At 42.0% G+C, this 21,833-nt stretch overlaps 1 protein-coding gene across 10 annotated transcripts in view; it reads left to right on the forward strand.

Annotated features, from left to right (window-relative positions):
• MSRA (methionine sulfoxide reductase A) overlaps window positions 1-21,833 on the forward strand; it is a 384,931-nt gene that overhangs the window by 193,940 nt on the left and 169,158 nt on the right. For 9 of the 10 annotated variants that reach the window (XR_011434551.1, XR_002806408.2, XM_023636239.2 and 6 more), the window contains exon 3: window positions 2,635-2,754. The exons of the other annotated variant lie outside the window; for it this stretch is intronic. Coding sequence is in view for 7 of the 9 variants with exons in the window: in XM_023636239.2 (XP_023492007.1) it covers window positions 2,635-2,754 (120 nt within the window). In the remaining 2 variants the exon portion in view is untranslated. The remainder of the gene's footprint in view (window positions 1-2,634; window positions 2,755-21,833) is intronic. 10 annotated transcript variants of the gene reach the window in all.

The raw sequence follows: 21,833 nt of genomic DNA on the forward strand, positions 1-21,833 counted from the left end.
CTTTTTGGTACCATCACTGTTAGTCATCGCGTGATACAGGAGTATTTTATTCAACGAACACTGCAGACTTCTGAACTACAGGGGCTGGGGTGCCTTCTGCGTGGAACACTGCACAACTCCAGCTGCCTTTGTGGCCTCTATGTTCAGTAATGCTGCCCAGCTCACTTTTTACCTCTTTCCAGAGATCCCCTGTCATCATTCCTGTGATGGTCAATTTTATGTGTCAACTTGACCTGGTTAAGGGATGCCCAGATAGCTGGTAAAACATCATTTGTGGATGTGTCGGTGAGGGTGTTTCTGGAAGAGATTGGCATTTGAATCGGTAGACTGAGTAAAGGAGATCCCCTCACCAATGTGGGTGGACACCACCCCATCCACTGAGTGTGGCAGAGGAAGGGTGAATTCAGGCTCTGTGAGCTGGGACGTCCATCTTCTGCTCTAGGTCATTGCTGCTTCTGGTTCTCACGCCTTTGGCCTTGGAGCGGGACTTACAGCGGCTCCTTTGGTTCCCAGGCCTGCGAGTTTGGACTGGAATTATAGTACCAGCTTTCCTGGATCTCCACCTTGCAGACTGTAGATCATGGGACTTCTCAGTCTCCATAATTGGAGGCTAATTCCTCATAATAAATCTCTCTCTATATATATCCTATTGGTTCTGTTTCTATGGAGAACCCTGACTAATATAATTCCTTCATCCCAGGAATGCAACAAAGTAAAATTAATAGTGAGTCCTTGTTGCAGAGACTTGAGGATACTCAATTTTTATAAATACTCCGTCAATATTTAGTTATATTCACCAGCAGCAAACAGTTCACTTGTAAACAGGAAAAAGGGTATTCAGCAGTGTGTAACTCAAACAGTGCGTATGCTTATGTTTTTCTCTTAATTTTTTGCTTTCCTTTTAAAAGTGTATATATTTTTCACTTTAAAGTAATATGAACCTATTACAGAAAAACTTGAAACATGAAAAAATATTTCTATATTCTCACCACTGTAATACAATCATGGTTATAACTTTGTATATTTCCTTCTAGTCTATTTTGGTGTGACTATTTTTTCATAGTTGTATAAAACGTGCATGTAATTGTATTTTTTTCTTTTTAAATTTAACCTTAGGTGATTATGATATTATATACATATTTCCATGTTGCATTGTTATCACAACAGCAATTTTTTTACTGCATTCAATTTCATTTGACTCTATCATACTTTTTAACTGTTAATTTATTTTTGGTTAGTGTTTTCCCCCCTACATTTGAGCAAATATATTTTTGTGCAGTGTATAACATTATGCACGTTGCTCTTTGGTTATTGTTGCTCTGAATTTTTAAGGTAGAATATTAGCAAGTGTCAAGAATTTCAGTAAACTTCCATCTAATTTTTCTTTCAGCTCTGTCATCAAACCTAACAAATCTCGTGATTGTAGAAGTAGGAGGCATAAATTAATTTGCCGACTATTGTACTTCTCAAGACCTTAATTATGTATGACTTAATAAGGCCACATGAAACTTGAGTGAGGCAGTCATCTTGTTTACATCTAGAAATTGGTCACAGAATAGCGGTTGTGGACAGTGTAGAAACTCACGGTGGAAAATGAAGGTTTTTTAATTTGGAGCCCAAGGACATACAATGCAACATTTTCGATGTGTGTAAGTATGTGCATTCTTGGGAGATGGGTCTGGGTTTTTGTCATGTGTTCAAAGGAATCCAGTAGCTACTAGTGTGGGCATAATGTTTGCTAGTTGAGTGGAATGTTATTTTTGTGTTTCTTTGTCCTTGTTTCCTCCTTCCTTGCCTTCTCCCTTCTCTCTCTTTCCACATTCGTTATATTCAGTAATATAACTCAGAAAAATGTTCTTTTTGGTGAGCAGTGATTTATCACCTGAAAATTTATAATGACTTCAGTTTTTAAAAACTGAACACATATGTGAAACTGTTAATTAAATACTGTGTTAATCTGTGTTGATTCTGGGAAGTTTTCCCATTTCAAGCAGTAATTTAGTGTTACCTTTCTTGGTTAGAATTGTTATTATTATTATTATTGGTGAGGAAGATTGGCCCTGAGCTAACATCTGTGCCCGTCTTCCTCTGTTTTGTATGTGGGATGCTGCTACAGTGTGGCTTGATGAGCGGTGTGTAGGTCCACGCCCATGACCCAAACCTGCAAACCGCAGGCCGCTGAAGCATAGTGCATGAACTTAACCACTACACCACTGGGCCAGCCCCTAGAATTATTTTTAAAGTTTTACCTAGATGCTGATCATTAAATAGGTTACTACTATTAAAACAAGCTATTATGTTTCGACGAGTCTGTAATGAATTGAGTGTGGAAATCATTCATCAAATGCAGCTATCTTTTTACTATGTTATTTTGAAAGGTGTAGCTTTACTAACTCTATTAAAATTTGAGGCTTTCTACGTTTTTGCACAACTAAAGCAAGAGGCATTCTATGCAGAAAACCCTAAATAAAATTAGTTTTAATTGTTAGAAACGCCTTTAAAAGATAAAATCTCTGTCATTTTTTATTACCAAATGACGGGAACAACTTCCCTTCCAGTGGAACAGGGCTTCTAATATGCAATGACCACCTTGTTTTTGATAAAGGACTAATCAATATCTTATGTTTTCCTTAGGAATGGGTTGTTTCTGGGGAGCCGAAAGGAAATTCTGGACCCTGAAAGGAGTGTATTCCACTCAAGTTGGCTTTGCAGGAGGCTACACTCCCAATCCTACTTATAAAGAAGTCTGCTCAGGTAGGAAGAATTTGTTCCGTCATATTGCTAGGAACGAGGAAGGGCGTGCACCTGCTGGAAGGCGATAAGATCTTTGAAATGGACATATAGTTTTTTGTGTGTTTCCTCAGTCTCTCTTTCTCATTTCTGTAAATACACTTGTTGGCCTCTCACTTTATATTTGTGGAAGATAATAAGCTTCCTATGGAATGTATCATTTAGTTTTTGCTGCAGAACAATCACCTCAAAACTTAATCCCTAAAATAGTCATTTACTAGCTTATGATTCTAGCAATTTAGGCTGGGCTCAGCTTGGCGGTTCTTCTGCTGGTCTCATCTGGGCTCACTCGTGTGATACCCGTCAACTAGTGGGCTGCCTGGGGACCAGTTGGTCTAGGATGGCTTCATTCATATGTCTGGCAATTGGTGCTGGCTGTCAGTGCTTGCTGTTGGCTGGGCTGATGGGGATGATGGAACACGTATGACCTGGGCTAATTCACATGGTGGTGGGTGCAGAGATCCCAGGAGTAGCAAGGGAGGACAAGCCTCATTCTGCTAGCACTTTTCCGGCCTCTGTTGTGTCACATTTATTATCACCCCATTGGCCAAAGGAAGTCACACGGTCTAGCCCAGAGTCAATATGAGCGGGACTCTCCACAGGCAGGTGTACAGGGAGATGCAAAGAAATTGGTATCATTACTGCAACAGTCAACCACATGAGACAAACATGTTGTATATCAGACATGTTTTCTTGAGGGAAAACATTAAAAGCCAGGCTCTAATGAAGGGATTGGCAAACTGTGGCTTGCAGACTAAATCTTGCCCACTGCTTGTTTGTGTAAATAAGGTTTTATTGAAACAAAGCAATACCTATTTATTTATATGTTATCTATAAATGCTTTCATGCCACAGTGGGAGAGATGAATGGATGTGACAGAGACTGTATGGCCTGCAAAACCTGCAATATTTATGATCTGGCTCTTTATAGAAAAAACAGTTTGCTGACCAGGTTAGGCAGATACCCCCATGGCAAATTCTAGCTCAAATACTAGATAACCTCTCTGGATTTTTTTTTTATTTCTGACCTTCACAGATTTCTTTTACTTTTCTTCCAGCTCAGGTAACATTTAAAACACATTTTTTTCTCTTTAATTTCTTTTGTTTTTAAAATAAAGATGGTGTATATTTAAGGTGTACAACATGATGTTTTAATATACATAGTGAAATGATTACTATAGTCAAGCTAACTGACATGTTCATCTCCTCACAGACTTTTTCTGTGGTAAGGTACCTTTGATCCACTCGCTCAGCAAATTTCAAGTATACAATACAGTATTATGAACTATGCCACCATGGTGTACATTAGGTCTCTAGAATAATTCATCCTACATAACTGAAAGTTTGTACTCTTTGACCATTATCTCCCCATTTCCTCCTACTCCTGCCCCTGGTAGCCACCATTCTACTCTCTGCTTCTAGAACTTTAATTGTTTTAGATTCCACATATAAGAGAGATCATGTAGGGCTTTTTTTTCCCCCCAGGAACGCAATCAATGTTCTAAACTGTGTTTACATTGATTGAATAGGTAGATACAGAAACCAATTAATTTAACTCCGTTTACTTAAAAAAAATTTTTTTAAATTTGAGTTCATAGTAGTTTACATCATTGTGAAATTTCAGTTGTATGTTATTTCGTGTCTGTCACCACATAGGTGCTCCCCTTCACCCCCTGTCCCCACCCCTTATTCCTCTTCCCCTGGTAACCACTGAACTGTTTTCTTTGTCCATGTGTTTGTTTATATTCCACATATGAGTGAAATCATCTGGTGTTTGTCTTTCTCAGTCTGGCTTATTTCGCTTAGCATAATTCCCTCTAGGTCCTTCCATGTTGTTTCAAATAGGATGATTTTGTCTTTTTTTTATGGCTGAGTAGTATTCTATTGTGTATATATACCATGTCTTCTTTATCCCATCATCGTACGATGGGCGCTTGGATTATTTCCATGTCTTGGCTATTGTGAATAGTGCTGCAATGAACATAGGGATGTGTATGTTGCTGCAATGAACTCAGGGATGCGTGTGGATTGTTGATTTCAGGTTGTTTGGGTAGATACTCAGTAGTGGGATAGCTGGGTCATACAGTATTTCTATTTTTAGTTTTTTGAGGAATCTCCATACTGTTTCCCATAGTGGCTGCACTAGTTTGCATTCCCACCAGCAATGTATGAGGGTTCCCTTTTCTCCACACCCTCTCCAACATTTATTATTTTTAGTCTTAGTGATTATAGCCATTTTAACAGATGTAAGGTGGTATCTTAGTGTAGTTTTGATTTGCATTTCCCTGATGATTAGTGATGTTGAGCGTCTTTTCATGTGTTTATTGGCCATCTGTATATCTTTTTTGGAAAAATGTTCATATCCTCTGCCCATTTTTTGATTGGACTGTTTTTTTGTTGTTCAGTTGTGTGAGTTCCTTGTGTATTATGGAGATTAACCCCTTATCAGATATGTGATTTGCAAATATTTTCTCCCAATTGATGGGTTGTCTTTTTGTTTTGATCCTAGTTTCTCTTGCCTTGCAGAAGCTCTTTAGTCTGATGAAGTCCCACTTGTTTATTTTTTCCTTTGTTTCCCTTGTCTGAGAAAACAGAGATCATTCAGGTTTTTTTCCTGTGGCTTATTTTACTTAGCATTACGTCCTCCAGGTTCATCCATGTTCTTGGAAATGTCAGGATTTCCTTTATTTTTAAGGCTGAATAGTATTCCGCTGTATATGTATAACCATGTCTTCTTTATCCCTCCTCCGCTGATGGACACTTAGGTCGTTTCCATATCTTGGCTGTTATGAACAGTGCTGCAGTGAACCTGGGAACACAGATATTTCTTCAAGATACTGATTTTGTTTCCTTTGGCTACATAACCAGAAGAGAGGCTGCTGGATCATAGGATAGTTCTGTGTTTAAATGTTTGAGGAACGTTCATACTGTAAAACACATTTTTTAAAGTACAGTTTATTCACTATCTTAAGAGTTCTTAATTGGGAGGGTTTATCTAGATATATAGCCCACCATGTTGACAGTATTGGAATTGAAAAATATGTAAACAGTTTTATCTTTCTAAAATAAAGGTTTGAATTGGCATCATTTGTGCTGGGCCCTCTCAGCTCTCAGGGCCCCGGGAATGAAGGCGGTGGAGGAGTTGGAGAATGAGAGTTTGTTCAATAGTGAGCATGTTGATTTGTTTGCTACAGTACGAATTCTGATTTTTAAATGAAATTTGAGCTGTGCAACAATGAAAATATTATAAAAATCTACATATTCTTGTTTTTCTTTCCTCTAGAGAAGAATGGAAATATTCTAATTGGTATTGAGAATGTGGAACGTCAAACAAATGTTTTAATGGTTAATCCCTGTTTTTTTTGTTGCTTCTATTTCAAAATTAAACAAATGCTTATGCAGAGCTATAAATAGAGAGAGCCAGATGAACCCGGGAGATTGCCCAGGTGTGTCCTCTTAAGTCTCAGGAACGGAAATGAATGGATTCCTTCCTGTAATTGCAGACATGACTTAATAGCCTAAGAGGAAAAGTTGCTCAGAAAATCCCCAAATATCTGCTACTGATACCGTTATTCTCCACCAGCAAAATGCTGACGACCAGTCAGAAGATCGGGAGTGCTTGTTTGCTCAAACTCTTCCTGTTCAACTCCTGCCTTCACAATGACAACAGGATAATTTCCCTTTGTTGACCTCCTACTGTGTACCAGATGCTAGGACACGCGCTTTCTGAATCTTTGCTTTTTTTTCCCATCTAATCTTCCCAACAGCCCCATGAAGCGTCTCAGGTTCTGTCTTTTGCAGAGGAGAGTGTTGAGGCTCAGAGAGGAAAAGTGACTTACCCAAGGTCATCTGTAGCAGGAATCCCAACCTCATTAGCTTGCAGCTCAAAGTGGACGCCATTGACCATGGTGTAAGTCACCCAGCTGTCATCGTGTCCCAGGGACTCTCCGTTCATCTTTTCACACTTCCCTTCACCAAGTCACACAATCTCTTTCATGTCTGTCCCTCTACTGTACTTTTTAATATATTTTTGTGCTTTTTAATGGTTACTAAGGAAAATTGCAAGCAGTTTTTTTTTTTTGTCTTTCTGATGCTTAGAAGGAAAAAGGACAAACCCTTTTAAGATACAGTTCATGCAAACAGCCGGTGTGTTAGTGGCCTGTAGCAATGGTGAAGTACAGAAACCACGGAGGCTGGTAAAGAACTTGCTGTTTGATGTGAGCACTGCCTGCTAAGTTAGCGATGGCATCGGGAAGCATGGTTGTCATGGAAACGTGTTCCTGATTGGGAAGAGATAGTTATAGGGTCTTACCCAGACACAGAAGGAGAGATGATTTCTTTCCCCAGGCTTTTTTGTTCTGATCATGAAAGGGAAAAACAAAAAGGCAGAGAGAAGCTGTGATAGAAAGGTCCCTCTGGCACAGAAGTGATAGAGCCTCAGGTCCCTGGGAATAGCAGGGAAGGAGAACAAACAAGGTCCCTAGCTAGAGTAATTATGGTAACCAGCTAATTAAAGATTTTTGACTGAGAGGATGGGGAGACAGAAGGCAGGTTATACTGGTGAGGCCTCCCCTCTGAGGCCTCGGGTGCTCAAAGCCTTGTTGAACAAGTCAGCCCTGAAGGAGTCTGCCTTGCAAGAAAGAAAAACCAAGTCTCCGCTAAGATGCGGAGTAATAATTGCTGAGGTTTTGTGTGAGAGAAATACTAGTCTCTGCTCCAGTATTTGCATTAATTTCAAAATTGCTTACTCTTGTAATTAAGTTTGTAAAACTTTGGTCACAATCAGGGGTCTTTTGTAAAGGTATTTATTTATTTATTCACTCATTCAAGAGAAGAAGGCTAAGGACCTGGACTGCGCGCCGGATTCCTTCTCTCATACCGCAGTACACTTGAGCCTAAGGTATCATTTGGTTTCCTGGGGCAGGTGCCAGAATTATAGGAGTAGCACTCTGGAGGGGGTTCCCAAAATCCACAGGGCTAGCTCTGTCACTCCCCCGAGCTCCCACCCCCAACTTTCACATGATGACGAATGTCAGAGCTTCCACAAGCATCGTCTTGGCACACAGGTGGGTAATCACAAGTCATGGAACCAGACCATTGGACGAAGTTTGTCATGTGCACTCGCTAGTGGGTATGCACAGCTCAGGGGATGAGTGAGCAAGTGAGCGTGCAGGTGGCTGTAACAGCAGGCGTATATCCAGACAGGATGTATGTTAATTTCTGAATGGTATTTCTGTGTGGCTGCTGATGGGTTGGTGATTCTGAAACCTAAGCTGGCGTTGCAGTTAGGCATGTAGAAAAGATATAGGGCTTCTAGTGACAGCCAGGAGAGGAGGTGACCCCCATGGTGACACACGGATAGAGTTGGCTCTGACATGTAAGCAGAACTTTCATTAATGGCTCACCAGTGGGTCTGTGACGTGCTATGATCTGTGTGAGACCTGAACCTGCCATGTGTAAAAGGTACAAGCAGACAACGGTTCCTCAAGAATTTGCAGTAAAGTTGCCCTTTGAGAAGGAAGCATAACATAAGCCTGTAAAGCATCAGAGTGGAGAAGGCAGTCACTTAGAGGAGGGCTTGGCTTCCAGGTCCCTAGGACCTCATGGAATGCCCTGACATATGCGAAAGGGAGAAGAGAGGACCTCAGCAGGGAGGCTGGGCGGCCAGGCCAGCCTGGGAAAGGGGGAGTCCTGCTGGCACTTTATGAGGTGCTCTGTAAGGTCTGGCTGCTGGACAGACTCCCCGAGCCTGACACCGTGACGCTTCTAAGTTCTATCACTAACTCCTCTTGTTATGATCCACACTCTAGAAACTTGTCATCTTTTGTCCTCCCTTGGAGATTATTTCAGAAAGAAGATACAATGAGAGCAGGTTGGTCAGCCAGACAGTTCTAATTCTCATTTCAGATTCAATTAAATGCCAGTCTGAGATGTGTATCTCAGTCTATTGTGAGTTTAGGCTACACAGGTCATTCTCGCCAGATTGGATTAACCTTGGGTTGAATTAAATGATAAAAATGGAATTTTGGCCTTAAAAGCTGAGAGTCAGAAGCCAGACTTCTAGGGTTTTCCAAAGGCTGTGATTGCCTCCTTGCATTTCCCTGGAGACTCCGTGACCCTCACGTGTGTCCATCATGTCATTGAAATCTGTTTTAGAAGTGACCATCCTCCTGTTAACAGCCACTTCAACTTACCTTCCTTGGATCCCTCAATTAGCACTGAACCTGGAGCTCACAGGCTGAGACAGTTGCCTCTCCCACATGTTTTAGGCCTGAATTCGGAGTCCTCTGAGAGCTGCCCACCACCAGCTCTTGCACCAAGAACCCAGTCTCAGCTTGGATGCAGTGGAGCATCCCTCACAGCCACTGTCAGGCCTCTGTTTCTTGCTGTGTTTCAGATCTGTCTCTAGGAGATGTGCTAAGAAATAATTGGAGTCTTAGTGGCCGCTGTTCTGTTTCTAAATTGATTTCCAGGGATTTATTCATTCATTTGCTGTTTCTTAAAAGCCATATGCCTGACTCTAGCAAACCCATGGAAATCTGGAATGGTAGCCATGAAGACCCTAAATTTCATATAGGCTTTCCTGAATAAATTAAATACACCATTTATTGGGAATGTACCACATGCAAGACATTGTGCTAGGTGCTAGGGGAGGGTTCTTTCTGATGCAAAGTTGAATATTGCTAGTACCTGTCTTCCAGAATCCTTTCTCTATGGTCAAATAAAGCTTCTTCTTTCACATTTATTTGAAAGAGTTACGCTGACCCTGGCTTTCTCTTTACACACATAAACACACACATGTGTGTGCACACACATACACACAAACACACAAACTCCCCCAAACGTTTGTTATGCAAACCAGCTGATTAACTGGCTGTTGCTTTACTACGTTGATTTTAGAAGTAATTGAGCTATTCAGATTCCTGAATACCCTGATAGAGAATTATTCTTACATTTTGTAATAACAGCTATACAGATGAAAATATGAAAAGACATTCTGCAATGGGTAAGCATTCTGGGTTAATTTCAGTGCATTAGCCTAATACACAAATAACCCCATTTCTGGCAAGAAAACCCAGGATGTTCATTCACTGGGTAATATCTTTTCGTATTTTGCTTACAGATGTTCAGAACAATTCCATGTTTATTAGTCTATTCATAAGCTCTTAGAAATCTGCATAACCACGTGGCACCAAAACCAGAAGCATGAAAGAGACTCTATAACTTTTTCTCATAAGTGAGATTTATACAATCACCACGGAAAACCTGAGGCCCAGACACGTTCTTTGTCAACAGAATACTCTGGTGGAGTTTCAGGCAGTGTGTTCAACAGAAGTCCCAAGCAGGAGCCTGGGTCTGGGAGGAGCAGACTGTGGGGGCCCTCACGTCACCTTCCAGTGGTGTCGATGCCCAAGCCATTTCACTGCCTGGACTCGGTTACCTCTCCTGTAGAATGAAGGGAGTGCTGCTTTATGAAGCCAGCAGAGTTGTGGTGAGGTTCTTATTTGAAAATAAAATTATTTTAGATCAGAAGTACTCTAGAAAATGAGGGCGTACACTTTCTGTCACTCAGGGTCTTGGGCATGTTAAAGATAAAAGTGATGCATCATGAAGCTTCGCTTGGCGGAGGGCTGGGGTCAGCTCACAGAATGTGCACGTGGTAGGACAAATGGAAGCCATTTTCTTCTTTTCCTCTTCTCTGTTCTTAGAGGTCATATCCACCCCCTTCTACAAATTCATATCTTTATTTCCTTGATGCTTAAGAGCTCTAACAAAGCATTGAATAATTTCCCCCTAATATAAATCAACTCAGTATACTTTTTTAGTTTGACTTCATTTCTGAAGTGTTTGGGTGGATGTACATGTCTATGTATCTTACATGAGGTTAATGATCCCATTCTTCAAAGTAGTGATGAGTTCTGTTATTAGCAGATTTTACCAAGCAATGTAAAATTCTTTATAAATTCCTTGCAGACTACATTAAATCTCTTTTTTAGTGCATAGTAAGTCTTATTGTACTCATTTCAATGTCAGTCAAGGTAAATTACTAAGTTATTGACATATTCCTGAAAATGCGAGAATTCTGGTGTTCAGTTCTTGCTCTAAGCAATTTGATGGCTTTTTGCTTCTCTTATATTAGACATAAAATTGACCTTAAACTTGTAGCAGGTGGGATGAAAATGCTTCTCTCTCTCAAACCACTGGGCAGAAAGCAAGCTCTGAGGTCGGGAGTCCTATGGCTCTTGGTTATAACCCCTTGGACCAAATACAACTCCTCCATCCAACTCATCCACATAGCTATTCAAGACAGAATAGTTCAGTGAATGGACCCATTGCCTGAAAGGACAAAATAGAGGTCATGGGAAAATGCTGGTTTTGTTTATTTTCTAAGCTTCAATCACCAGAAAAGATAAGCTTGGCTTCTTGACAAGGGGCATCCCTCTGAAGAGCTGACATCAGGAGTTCTAGGGCATAGGTCATGGGGGGTCATGGCATTTCAGACCTAGAGGGGACTTAATCATCTTCTAATCCAGTGACTTTCAAAGTCGGGGACCAGAGAACCCTCGAACTCCAGGAAGATGCTTCAGGCGTTCCACCAGTAATGAAGTGTTTTAACCTAATAACAAAGATTTAAGCTGCTTGGAGAACTCATTTACCCTTTTAGATATATAGTGTGGCTATGGTTAATATTTCATTAAAAAAGTTCTTGAAAATTTTTGGAAACCATGAGACTACTTTCTTTTTCAGATAAGGAAACTGAGGCTGAGAGAGAGTGATTCGGGAGAAAGATTTGAGAAGAAGGGTTGAAAATTTGTTTGTCTTCCCAGATTGTGGTGTTGCTAGAATCCTAAAAGGAAGTTGAAATCTGTGTCTATTATGCCCTTTTAAGTGAGGATGGAGATGAAGGAATCAGAGTGGAGGTGGCTTTTGAGTTTGAAATGTTAAGGTATCAAGAGATCAATATTCTTGTCAACTAGGTCCTGGTTATCTTTTCAGTAAGACTGGATTTTTTTTTCCAAAATTTGAGTACTGAGGTTTTCTAATAGAGAGTCCTGATGTCTGCTAGATGCTCCAAGTGCTGTCTGCTACAGCCAGGAGCAGAGCTGAGGGTGTGACAGGAGAGCCTGCAGGAGCCTCTCTTGTTCACCAAAGCTTTGGCATCTCTTGCTTCCCCCAGACCTAGGGATGAGGAAGGAAATCATTAAACAAGAGAGTATGGTTGTCTCATTCTCTTTCAAAGCTGCAGATCTGGTTTCCAGCCTGGGCTGCAGACCTCCAGGGCCTGCAGAGTTAGGACAAACAGTCTGCAAATTGATTTGCCCACTAAGCATGGCCTGGAGATCTTAATAATCCTCTCACTCACATCTATTTCCGGTTTTCAATCTGTAAGGGAGACAACATCGTGATAATTAAAGTATGCATTTGGTCAGTGTTACTGAACTCAGAACAGCTTTTTGTCATCACGTGTGTCCTTCATCCCTGGATTCTAAAATTGCAGCAAGTGTGCTGGGGGCTCTTATGCAGCATCTTGACAAAATCAAGTCGTCTGTCATGCTCATATAGGGATGGAACTATCATGCTAAAGGGTTGCTCAGAGATCCCAAAGCTGAAACAAAATAGACACAAGCACACTTTGCTAGAGATATTTCGAGTTTGCCAAAATATTTCAGTCCAGCATTAGGCCTCACGGAGGATGGGGATTTTCTATAGCTTCAAAGGACGGGAAGCTGGTAAGCACCAAAGCCGGAGGCACACATGCCGGCTGGCCTCACACAGCAAAGGAAGCACTCCCACCTTTCCTTGCTTGTCGGGTCTATTGGCCAAACACTCCAGTTATGTCAGTGTATGTTCTTTGTCCTTTAAGTGGGGGCTGTGGTGACTGAATTTTGGTGATTTATAGATTCCCTGAAGACTGTTGCAGTTTCATTATATTCTTCATATGACCTTGATATTTTCGTATTCCTTAGCTGGTTTGGCTGTTTAATCCACCTCTTTCTCTGAGCAGCTTAAATCACTGCTGAGAACAGGTGTGGTGGTCAAAGGTCAACAGACCGACCGACTTTAAGTAGTTAAAATGTGTCGCTATTTCAGCACATCTGATGGCAAGATTCTAATAGGCCATTTAAATGGAAAATAAATTAAATGTAAAGGAAACATAATAAAAACATTTCTTATAAAAGGTTTTTTCATTGTTTCAGGATTATATTCTCAAAGATTTAGAAGGGGGATGAAGAGGAACTTGCTATAGCAAGCAAGTTCTTAAGACATAATTGCAAAAGCAGTTGATGAATGTGTCTGCACTGATATTTTCAAATCACATATAATGGAGCCATAGTGTAATAAGGGAAAATAACCTTACAGGGGGTGGAGCTTCTCTAGGATTTTATGTGATACTCTGGGTCTTAATTACTTCCTAATGACTGGCAATTTTTAGAGCCTCAGAATGAGATTTCTGTTTTTTTTTTTCTAAGTTACATTAAAAATAAATATCTGGGTCAATTACTGCCCCATCTGCCAAGTTAAAATTGCAACAAGAGGGACTCATGAAAACACGGTTGCCCGTCCTGTGAGCGAATCGCCCAGTAGGATTCGAGCAGCTTCCACAGAGGTCACTGCTGTTTGCCAGGCCTCCTTCCATTTGCCAGGACCTCATCAGCATGTGAATCAGTTACAGACCACTGAGCCCCCTCAGCTGTGGACTAGGCTTTGCTTCATAAATCCTGGCCTCTGAGGCGTGGAATTGCAGGGTCTGTCAGCAGCACCGAGGGGCGGAACGGATCCCAGCGTCCTCAGTCTTTGCAAACGAGAGCTGGTCTCTGTGGCAGAGGCTTCTGGGGAGGACTGCTTATTCACAACGGGGTTGGGACCCTTTCCTTCCTAGTTGTCTCCTTCCTCTTCTTGTCTGTCATTTCCTCCTCCCCCTCTTCCCCTTCCCTCTTTTTCTCCTTTCCTCTAGTTAAGGATACGTTGCTTTTCTACTCCGATGCTATTATGATGATGATAGTCCTAAAAAAATCACCAGAACTGATGCTCATCTTAGGTTTAGGACGGTTTGTAACTGAATACTCTCAACAGATGTTACAATAGTAGCTTATATTAATTGCTAGTTTATGGAATCTACAAAACAGTTCACAGGCTGATCTGTGTCACAGGCCTGTGGGATGGAGAGAGTGGCATTGTGCTCGCACTCACAACAGTGCAAAGCGCTGGGGGGACAGCAAGTTGCTCAGTGTGGCTCCAGCTAATTAGAGGCACCGACAGTCTCTTCTGATGGTATTTCCTTTGAAAAGAAAAACAGACTGTTCAGACTATTTTCATGTGTCTTTCTTATGCATTTTAGGACACTTTAAAAGATATTAAATTAAGCTGTGAAGTTCTTGTAGGAATAAACTGGAATTTTGAAAATCATTTATTAAAAAAATCTGGTGGTCTGGAGCTATTTAGATGAACTTAGTTCAGCTATTTAGATGAACTTACTTGATCTATAGAAACATGGATTTCTTTTTCTTTTAGTTGGATGGATCTTTGAGGTCATCTGTTCCAGTGATTTTTGGAACTTTTATTAAGCATTAGAATCTTCAGATAAAAATTTTGCACACAAGTCATTAATATAAAAACACAGTGTCCAAAATAATTTGATTCCCCCTACACTGTCTTCATTCTTCGAGCTGAGGAAATGCCTCCTTGGAGCCCACAAGGAGCTAAGTCTAGAAAGCAGTTGAGGACCAGGAACAACTTTCTTTCTGGGCTGAAACACCTGGCTGAAGATCCCCCCGCCAGCCCCGCCCAACACCCGTGCCTGCTTTAAGGCTGTGCTCTGAAAGTTACAGAAATCCCCAGGATTGTCAGGGAGGCCATCCAGAGAAAACGTGCCGGGAGGCGTGAGAAAGCCGTTTGCATACTCTGCCTTCTCCGAGATGTTCCCAGGTACTGGAATGGACCCAGGATCCCTAAGCATAGGTGTTTTTGTGTGAGTTCCAGCTCTCACGGCAGAGGGTCCCAGAGCATCCAGTTTCTCCCAATCACTTGTCCTCCTTCAATTTTCAATTTCAGTTCTGGCTCCTTGAGCGAATTTATTTTGAAGCCCCCCTCCTCTCCTCAGTCATGGGTGGTGAGGAGCTGTTAGCTTTCCGTAACACCCCTGCCCCTGTCGACAGACCTGCTTTCTCCTGAAGGGTGGGTTGACAAAAAGTCATAGGTGTCTGAACTGGTGTATTTCTGTGCATAAGAAGAAAACCTCTGTCACCTTGTTTAAGGCTTGTTAGGTTGTATTTGATAGTTTGAAAATGCTCCAGGGAAAACCATCTGTCCACTTTTGAAAGTCAAGGTTGTAAAATGGTGAAGTCACATACCAGGGGTTGGGGGGGGTGGATGGGCGTTGAGAAGAAATTATATTTTTTTGATCTTTAATAACTTTTTAAAATTAATAAACTTAATTTTTTAGAGCAGTTTTAGTTTTGCAGAAAAATTAAGAGGAAGGTACAAAGATTTTCCATATACCTCCTGTCCCCACGAACACATAGCCTCCCCCACTATCAACATCCCACTCCAGAACCGTACATGTGACAGTTAATGAACCTACACTGACACACTGTTGTCACCCAGAGTCTACAGTTTACATGAGAGTTCGCTCTTGGTGTTGTCATTCTGTGGGTTTGGACAAATGTATAAGGACATGCGTCCACTTTTATGGTATCAGACGGAGTAGTCTCACCGCCCTAAAGTCCTCTATGCTCCACCTACTCACCCCGCCGTCCTTCCCCTTAACCCCTAGCGACCGCTGATCTTTGTCCTATCTCTGTGGTTTTGCCTTTTCCGGTGGTCATATAGTTGGAATCATACAGTATACAGCTTTTTCAGATTGACTTCTTTCACGTAGCAATGTACATTTTAGTGTCTTCCATGTCTTTTTGTGGCTTGATAGCTCATTTCTTTTTAGTGCTGAATAATCTTCCATTGTCTGTTGTCCGGATGTACCACGGTTTACCCATTCACCTCCTGAAGGACATCCTGGTTGCTTCCAAGTTTGGGCAATTATGAATAAAGCTGCTATAAACCTACGAAGCTGGTTTTTAACCACACAGTAGAGAGATTACTGCAGGAACTCTGGGTGGGGGTGTCCAGAGGCCTGGGTTGAAGGGACGTTCCACCAGAGAGGATTTCTATTAGCTAACGCCAGCAACTTGGGGACTTTATCCCCAAGAAGCGCTTTAAATTAAATTCTTTACTTGAATATTTTTGTGGGCCACAGAGGTACAAGAATTCGGACAGCAGGCCTGTGTGGTGGCTGGTGGTCATCAGATCCTAGGGAAGCAGCTGTCCTGTCTCCTCAGAGCGCCAGCGCTGAGATAGGCAGGCGTCCGCGCTGCCCTGTCCATGGGCCAGGTGTTCTCTCTGTTCAGCCTTCTGCTGAGAGTGTAGCCTCTTGGAGTGCCACCTCTCTGGGGATGTTTCCTATTAGATTCCTCACTTTGGGGAGCTGTAGGCTTCATCTCCTGCCCTCCTTCCCCCAACCCAAGCAGCTACCAAAGTAGGTTTAGAAGAAACCCCCAGAACTTTGGATCTTGGGTCCTTCCTGGGATTCTTATTTTCACCTCGTTTTTGGCTTCTGCATGTTTTTTCTTTCATATTAGTTAGTGAAGAATTTTTAAAGGGTGGAAAAACATATTTTACCCAACATTTTAGTTGTATCAGACAGGAAGATTGCTTAAGATGTTGACGTGCCTTATTCTTGGCCAGGAGTGTTCTGAGGAGCGGTTAGTGCTCAGACACAAACGAAGGGTGGTGGGATGTGGGAACACCGTTGTCCTTGGGCATGACTAGGCTCCTGCCTGAGCAGATGGAAAAGTGACTTAGAAGGGTCCTTGGGTAGCTTAGAGGTAAGAGGAAGATGGCGGGCCTTTTCCAGCTCCAAGCAAAACAAGTGTAATTAAACATGGAATACCCTTCACCAGGAACATTTAATCTTAAAGGCCTTGGGTCTCGCTGCACCGGGCAGCTTAGATTTTCCATCAGCTCACGTGTTCTGTTCTGTTTCTGTCTATCAGCCTTTTTCATTTGTTTTAAATTACTGCACCTGTATGGCCTACCCTTTGAGTATAGGTGTTAAATATGAACAATTTTATCTCAATAGTAGGGCTAATTTCTCTACGCTTTGATGAGAAGTAGAGTCCTATTTTGAAGTGGACTTGTCTTGAGCCAAAAATTCACCCTCTTCCCTAAGACATAATTTTATTTTTCTGTGTATTAGAAAACACACTCCTATGTGCCTCCCCTACTCTCAATACTCTATTCAACACCACTGCACTTCTGACACCAGATGTCTGGGTTTTCCACACATCAAGCAATTTCACCACACCAGCTGGGTGTCCTACAATTCACTTCGATTCCGATACTAGTTATCTGGAGTTAGCATAAGGTCCAACAGGTTATGGGCTCAGTCCCACAAAACTGCCCCCACTTCAGGTGCCAGTCACAAGTCCCAGATGGTCACCTGTACTTCTGACTGACCAGCTATAAATCAGGGTGTCCATGATCTCCTCCTTGGGTTCAGTAATTTGATGGAATGGATCACAGAACTCAGGGAAGCACATACATTTCCTGATTTATTATAAAGAATGTAATAAAGAATATGAATGAGTAGCCAGATGAAGAGATATATAGGACAAGGTCCGGAAGGGTTCTGAGCACAAGAGCTTCTGTCCCCGTGGATTTAGGGGTGTGCCACCCTCCCAGCATGTAGATGTGTTCACTAACCCAGAAGCTCTCCAGAGCCCATACTTTGGGGATTCTTATGGAGGCTTCATCACAAAAGCATGGTCCATCATTAGTTCAGTCTCCAGCCCCTCTCTCCTTCCTGGAGGGTGGGGGGTGGGGCTGAAAGTTCCGAGTTTCTAATCATGACTCGGTCTTTCTGGTGACCAGCCCCCATCCAGGAGCCCACCAAGATTCACCTCAAAGATACTCCTATAATCCAGGAAATTGCAAAGGATTTAGGAGCCCTATGTCAGGAACTAGGATCAAAGACCAAATATTAGAACAAGAGATGCTCCTAGTGCCCTATCACTTAGGAAATTACAAGGGTTCTAGGAGCTCTGTGCCAGGAACAGGGGGCTGAGGCCAATATGTATTTTTCTGTTATTCCACATTCTGACTGGACATTCTCGATGTGACTGATCTCTCTAGCCAGAGCAATACAGCAGAAGAGCGAGTGTAAGCATTTCTTGTTTAGAAGTAGTAGGTGAGATTATGAGATTACCGCCTACACATTTTGATGGTCTTTAAATATGAGATTGGAGAAAGAAAAATGATGGCTGATATTTTTGCATGCTTGCCATGTGCCAGGCATAATTCTAAACTCTTTACATGCAGCAATTTCTTCACTGCTCATAACAGCTATCTGAGGGGGTACTAGTATGCCTATTTTAAAGACAAGCAAATTGAGGCACAGGGAGATTATCTGATTTGTCTGAATCGACATCACCAATAAATGGCAGAGCCAGAATTGACACTTCAAAGATCAGTCTGTGTCTAGAGTCCTTGCTTTTTACTAGGTTTCTCTAAAAGAGAATTAGAAAGTATAAATAGTTACAATGAAAAGAACTGTATCTTCAGGAAGCTACATAACAACTTCTCAAAATAAGAAAAACTAAATACTCCACTAATTAGTTCACAGCCATTCGGGAAGCAGAAGTTGTTATTACATAAAGTCTCCTCTCCACTGGACTGTATTTTCTCGGAGGACGGGGACCGTATCTCTTCATCTCTCTACTCCCACAGCATCCAGAGCAGTGCCTTGCACTCAGTAGGCGCTCAGTCAACGTCGGCTGAGTAAGTCAGGTCGGGGTTGGGTGCTCTCATGTATTAAATGAGTCAGAGGCTGCAGATGCAGCTTGAAAGTTTTGGGAAGGCCCTGGGACACTTGGAGTGAGCCCTGAGCGATGCTTCCTGATGAGCTGGAGAATGGGAAAACACCGCGGAAAAGGTCCAAGGGCTCTTCTGAGTTCTGACCTATATCCCCTCACAGGCTGCAGCTCTTTCCTGATGGTTTAGGTCAAACCAGGCTTTGCCTCAGATTTTCCAGTAGAAGACTTGTCAATTATCTAAGAAATTAAAAAAAAAATTCAGATCTATATGTTCATATGTTGCCTTTGACCCTTCAAATCTAGTGAAGTTCTCAATACCCTGAAAAAAGTGGGCTAAGCTCTAAGGCCACTTACTGGTGATGATGAGTGAATTTAAAGTGACCCCTGCATCAGCCTCTGTTGAAGTGCAGCAAGGTGACAATCTGTCACAGGCAGTTCCTGCAGTGACAAACTCACATTTGGTTAGCTTCTGGTGTACATTCTCAACACTGAACCTATAAAGTGGAATCCAATTACATGAGGAAGAGTCAGTGCTCAGATTGGTGAAAGGAACCTATAAAACTTGTCAGGAAAATGGTTCATTCAGGGGGTAAAGGATAGACTTCAGGGTGAAAACAGGTATTTAGGGACCCGTATCTTTCTGCGGTCTGTAGTGATCTGCTTCTCTCTCCCCCATCCTCGGGGTGAGATTCATAAGTTACTGTCCCTCCCTCGTTCTCTTCCTGTGTCTATCGAGTATCCATCAGGTGAAAAGCGTTCTTCTGGGCATTTGGAAAGTTAAGAAAAGAATATCTCGAATAGTCTACTCCAGGAATATATACTCTAGAAGGGACTATAGGACTAAAGGAAAGTGATCTGGGTGTGCTGAGGAGAGGATCAAGCTGCGGTGTTTTCTACTCTTTCCTGTATCTTATCTTCCATATATACATATATTTTTTTTACTGCAACCGCTGCTCTCCTGGGCTTTTCCCTGTGGATTTGTGGCTTTGCTGTGCTCACTGGTGTTCCTGATATTAGTTTCTTTAGGCTTTGTCTGCCTCACCCCCACCAGCAGGCCTCCAGAGATGGTGGATCTGTCTGCCTCACCCTCACCTGGAGGCCCTCATGAGTAGGTGGTTCTACTGCCTTTCCCCCAACAGTAGGCCCCCATGGATGGGTGGTTCTTTTGTCTCACCCTCACCTGTAGCCCCTCATGGATGGATGGTTCTGCTGCCTTGCTTTTACCTGGAGGCCCTCATGGGGTGGTTCTGTCCACCTCACCCCCATCTGGACGTCCCCATGGATGAGTGGTTCTGCTGCCTCATCTCCACCTGGAGGACCTCATGGATGGGTGGTTCTGTTGCTCATGGTCCTGCTTTGGTATATGCCCACCTTGACACAGGCACTCCAGAGAGGGACCTGGACCTCTTTCCCTGAGATTCTGTACGACACAAAAGTTCCAGAAAAGAAAATACAACCTGGTTATTTAGGTTTCTTTCCAAATTTGGATTGGAAACAAATGCTGCCAAGACAAAATGAACAGAAAAACTCTATGATCTGTCAAAATAAATGGCTAAGAAATGGAAGAAACCAGTGGCTCTGTGTAGGTGAGCCACGGATGAACGAGGCTCGCCCTGTAATGTGGATCAGTTGCAGCAGAATAAAAGCTCCACTTCTAGATGAAGGATCACACATGGCAAGCAAGCTAAAGCTGTTTAATACCACAGTGCCTGTGCCGGGTGTACAGGGCAGGGAATTTGGGTTAGTGATGAAAGTGCAGTGAGAAAGCTGCAGGTATCCCCAAATCAATGGAACAGAGGAGTAAAGTTTCCATAGGTGAGAGAGAGGGACATGAGAAGACCCCATAAGCGAGGCAGCCCATAATGTCAACAAGCACAGATGAGCTGGTCACGTAGCCTGGAGTTTGAGCAACAGATGGATGGTGATGCCTGCTAGGAAATCCAAGGACGCATCAGGTTGACCCAATGACAACGTACCTGGGCACAGGTAGCACCAGGGTGCCCAGGATCTGAAAGGGAAGTGAGTAGTAATTTGCACTGATGGGGAGAAAAACAAATGAAATTCAGTAAGGGAATAAAGGCTGTGTGTGTTTTTAAAAAATGTTTCTGTTAAGAGGACTTATTGTCTTTCATTCATCTTTGTAAGACTTGATGTTATTATGTCACTTCTGAATGTTGTAATCATGACATTCAGAGCACTGGAAGAGGAAATAACATTTAGATATTTGATATATATGCAAAATATATTTGAAATAAATTTTCTTAACGCTGAATTTTTTACTCTAAGTACAAAGTGTAAAATAATAACTTTATTGAAAATAATTAATTATAGAATGTGGTTCAGTTTTCAAAATACATTATAAAATGCAAGATGAAACCTTCGTTTAAAAACCAAATAGTATTAAACTAAAACAAAAATCTTTCTATCTGGTTATATTTGGGTCCCTTTAATAGTGTACCACAAAAGCTATAGTCTGCTCTGATAGCTAACCTTTGCTTTTGGTGATGAAATGAATGAATTGGCGTGTTTTTAAGTTACAACACACTCAGCGTTTTTATATGATTTGGTGTATAGACACGTTCGTGTTAGGAGGTCTCTGTTGAAAGCTTTTTCAGATTCATCACCTGCTCTGAAAGTCACTGTACTCGGTGCCAGGTGCAGTGGTGAGCGGGGCAGATCTGTGTTTGTTTTCATGAAGGTATACACCCCTTACTTTTTTAAAAAACAGACTTTAATTTTTAGAGCAGTTTCAGGTTTACAGACAAATTGAGCAGGAAGCACAGAGAGTTCCTGTGTTATCCTCTGCCCCCCACACATACATTCTGCCTTTTGTTAACATCTTGCATTAGTGTGGTACATTTCATATAGTTGATGAGCTGATATTGAGACATTAGGATTCGCTAAAGTCCATGGTTTACGTTAGGATGCACTCTTTATTTTACCTTCTATGGGTTTGGGCGAATGTATGATGACATGTATCTACCATTATAGGATCAGACAGAATAGTACAGCGCCTTCAAAATCCCCTGTGCTTCACCGAGTCATTGCTCCCTTCCCGCCTCCAAATCCCTAGCAACCACTGACTTCTTGCTGTCTGTACTTTTGCCTTGTCCAGAATGTCGTATGGTTGGAATTATACAGTATGTAACCTTTTAAGACTGACTTTTTCACTTAGCCA

The sequence above is a fragment of the Equus caballus genome, chromosome 2 (genome assembly GCF_041296265.1).
Source record: "Equus caballus isolate H_3958 breed thoroughbred chromosome 2, TB-T2T, whole genome shotgun sequence".
Classification (NCBI taxonomy): Eukaryota; Metazoa; Chordata; class Mammalia; order Perissodactyla; family Equidae; genus Equus; species Equus caballus.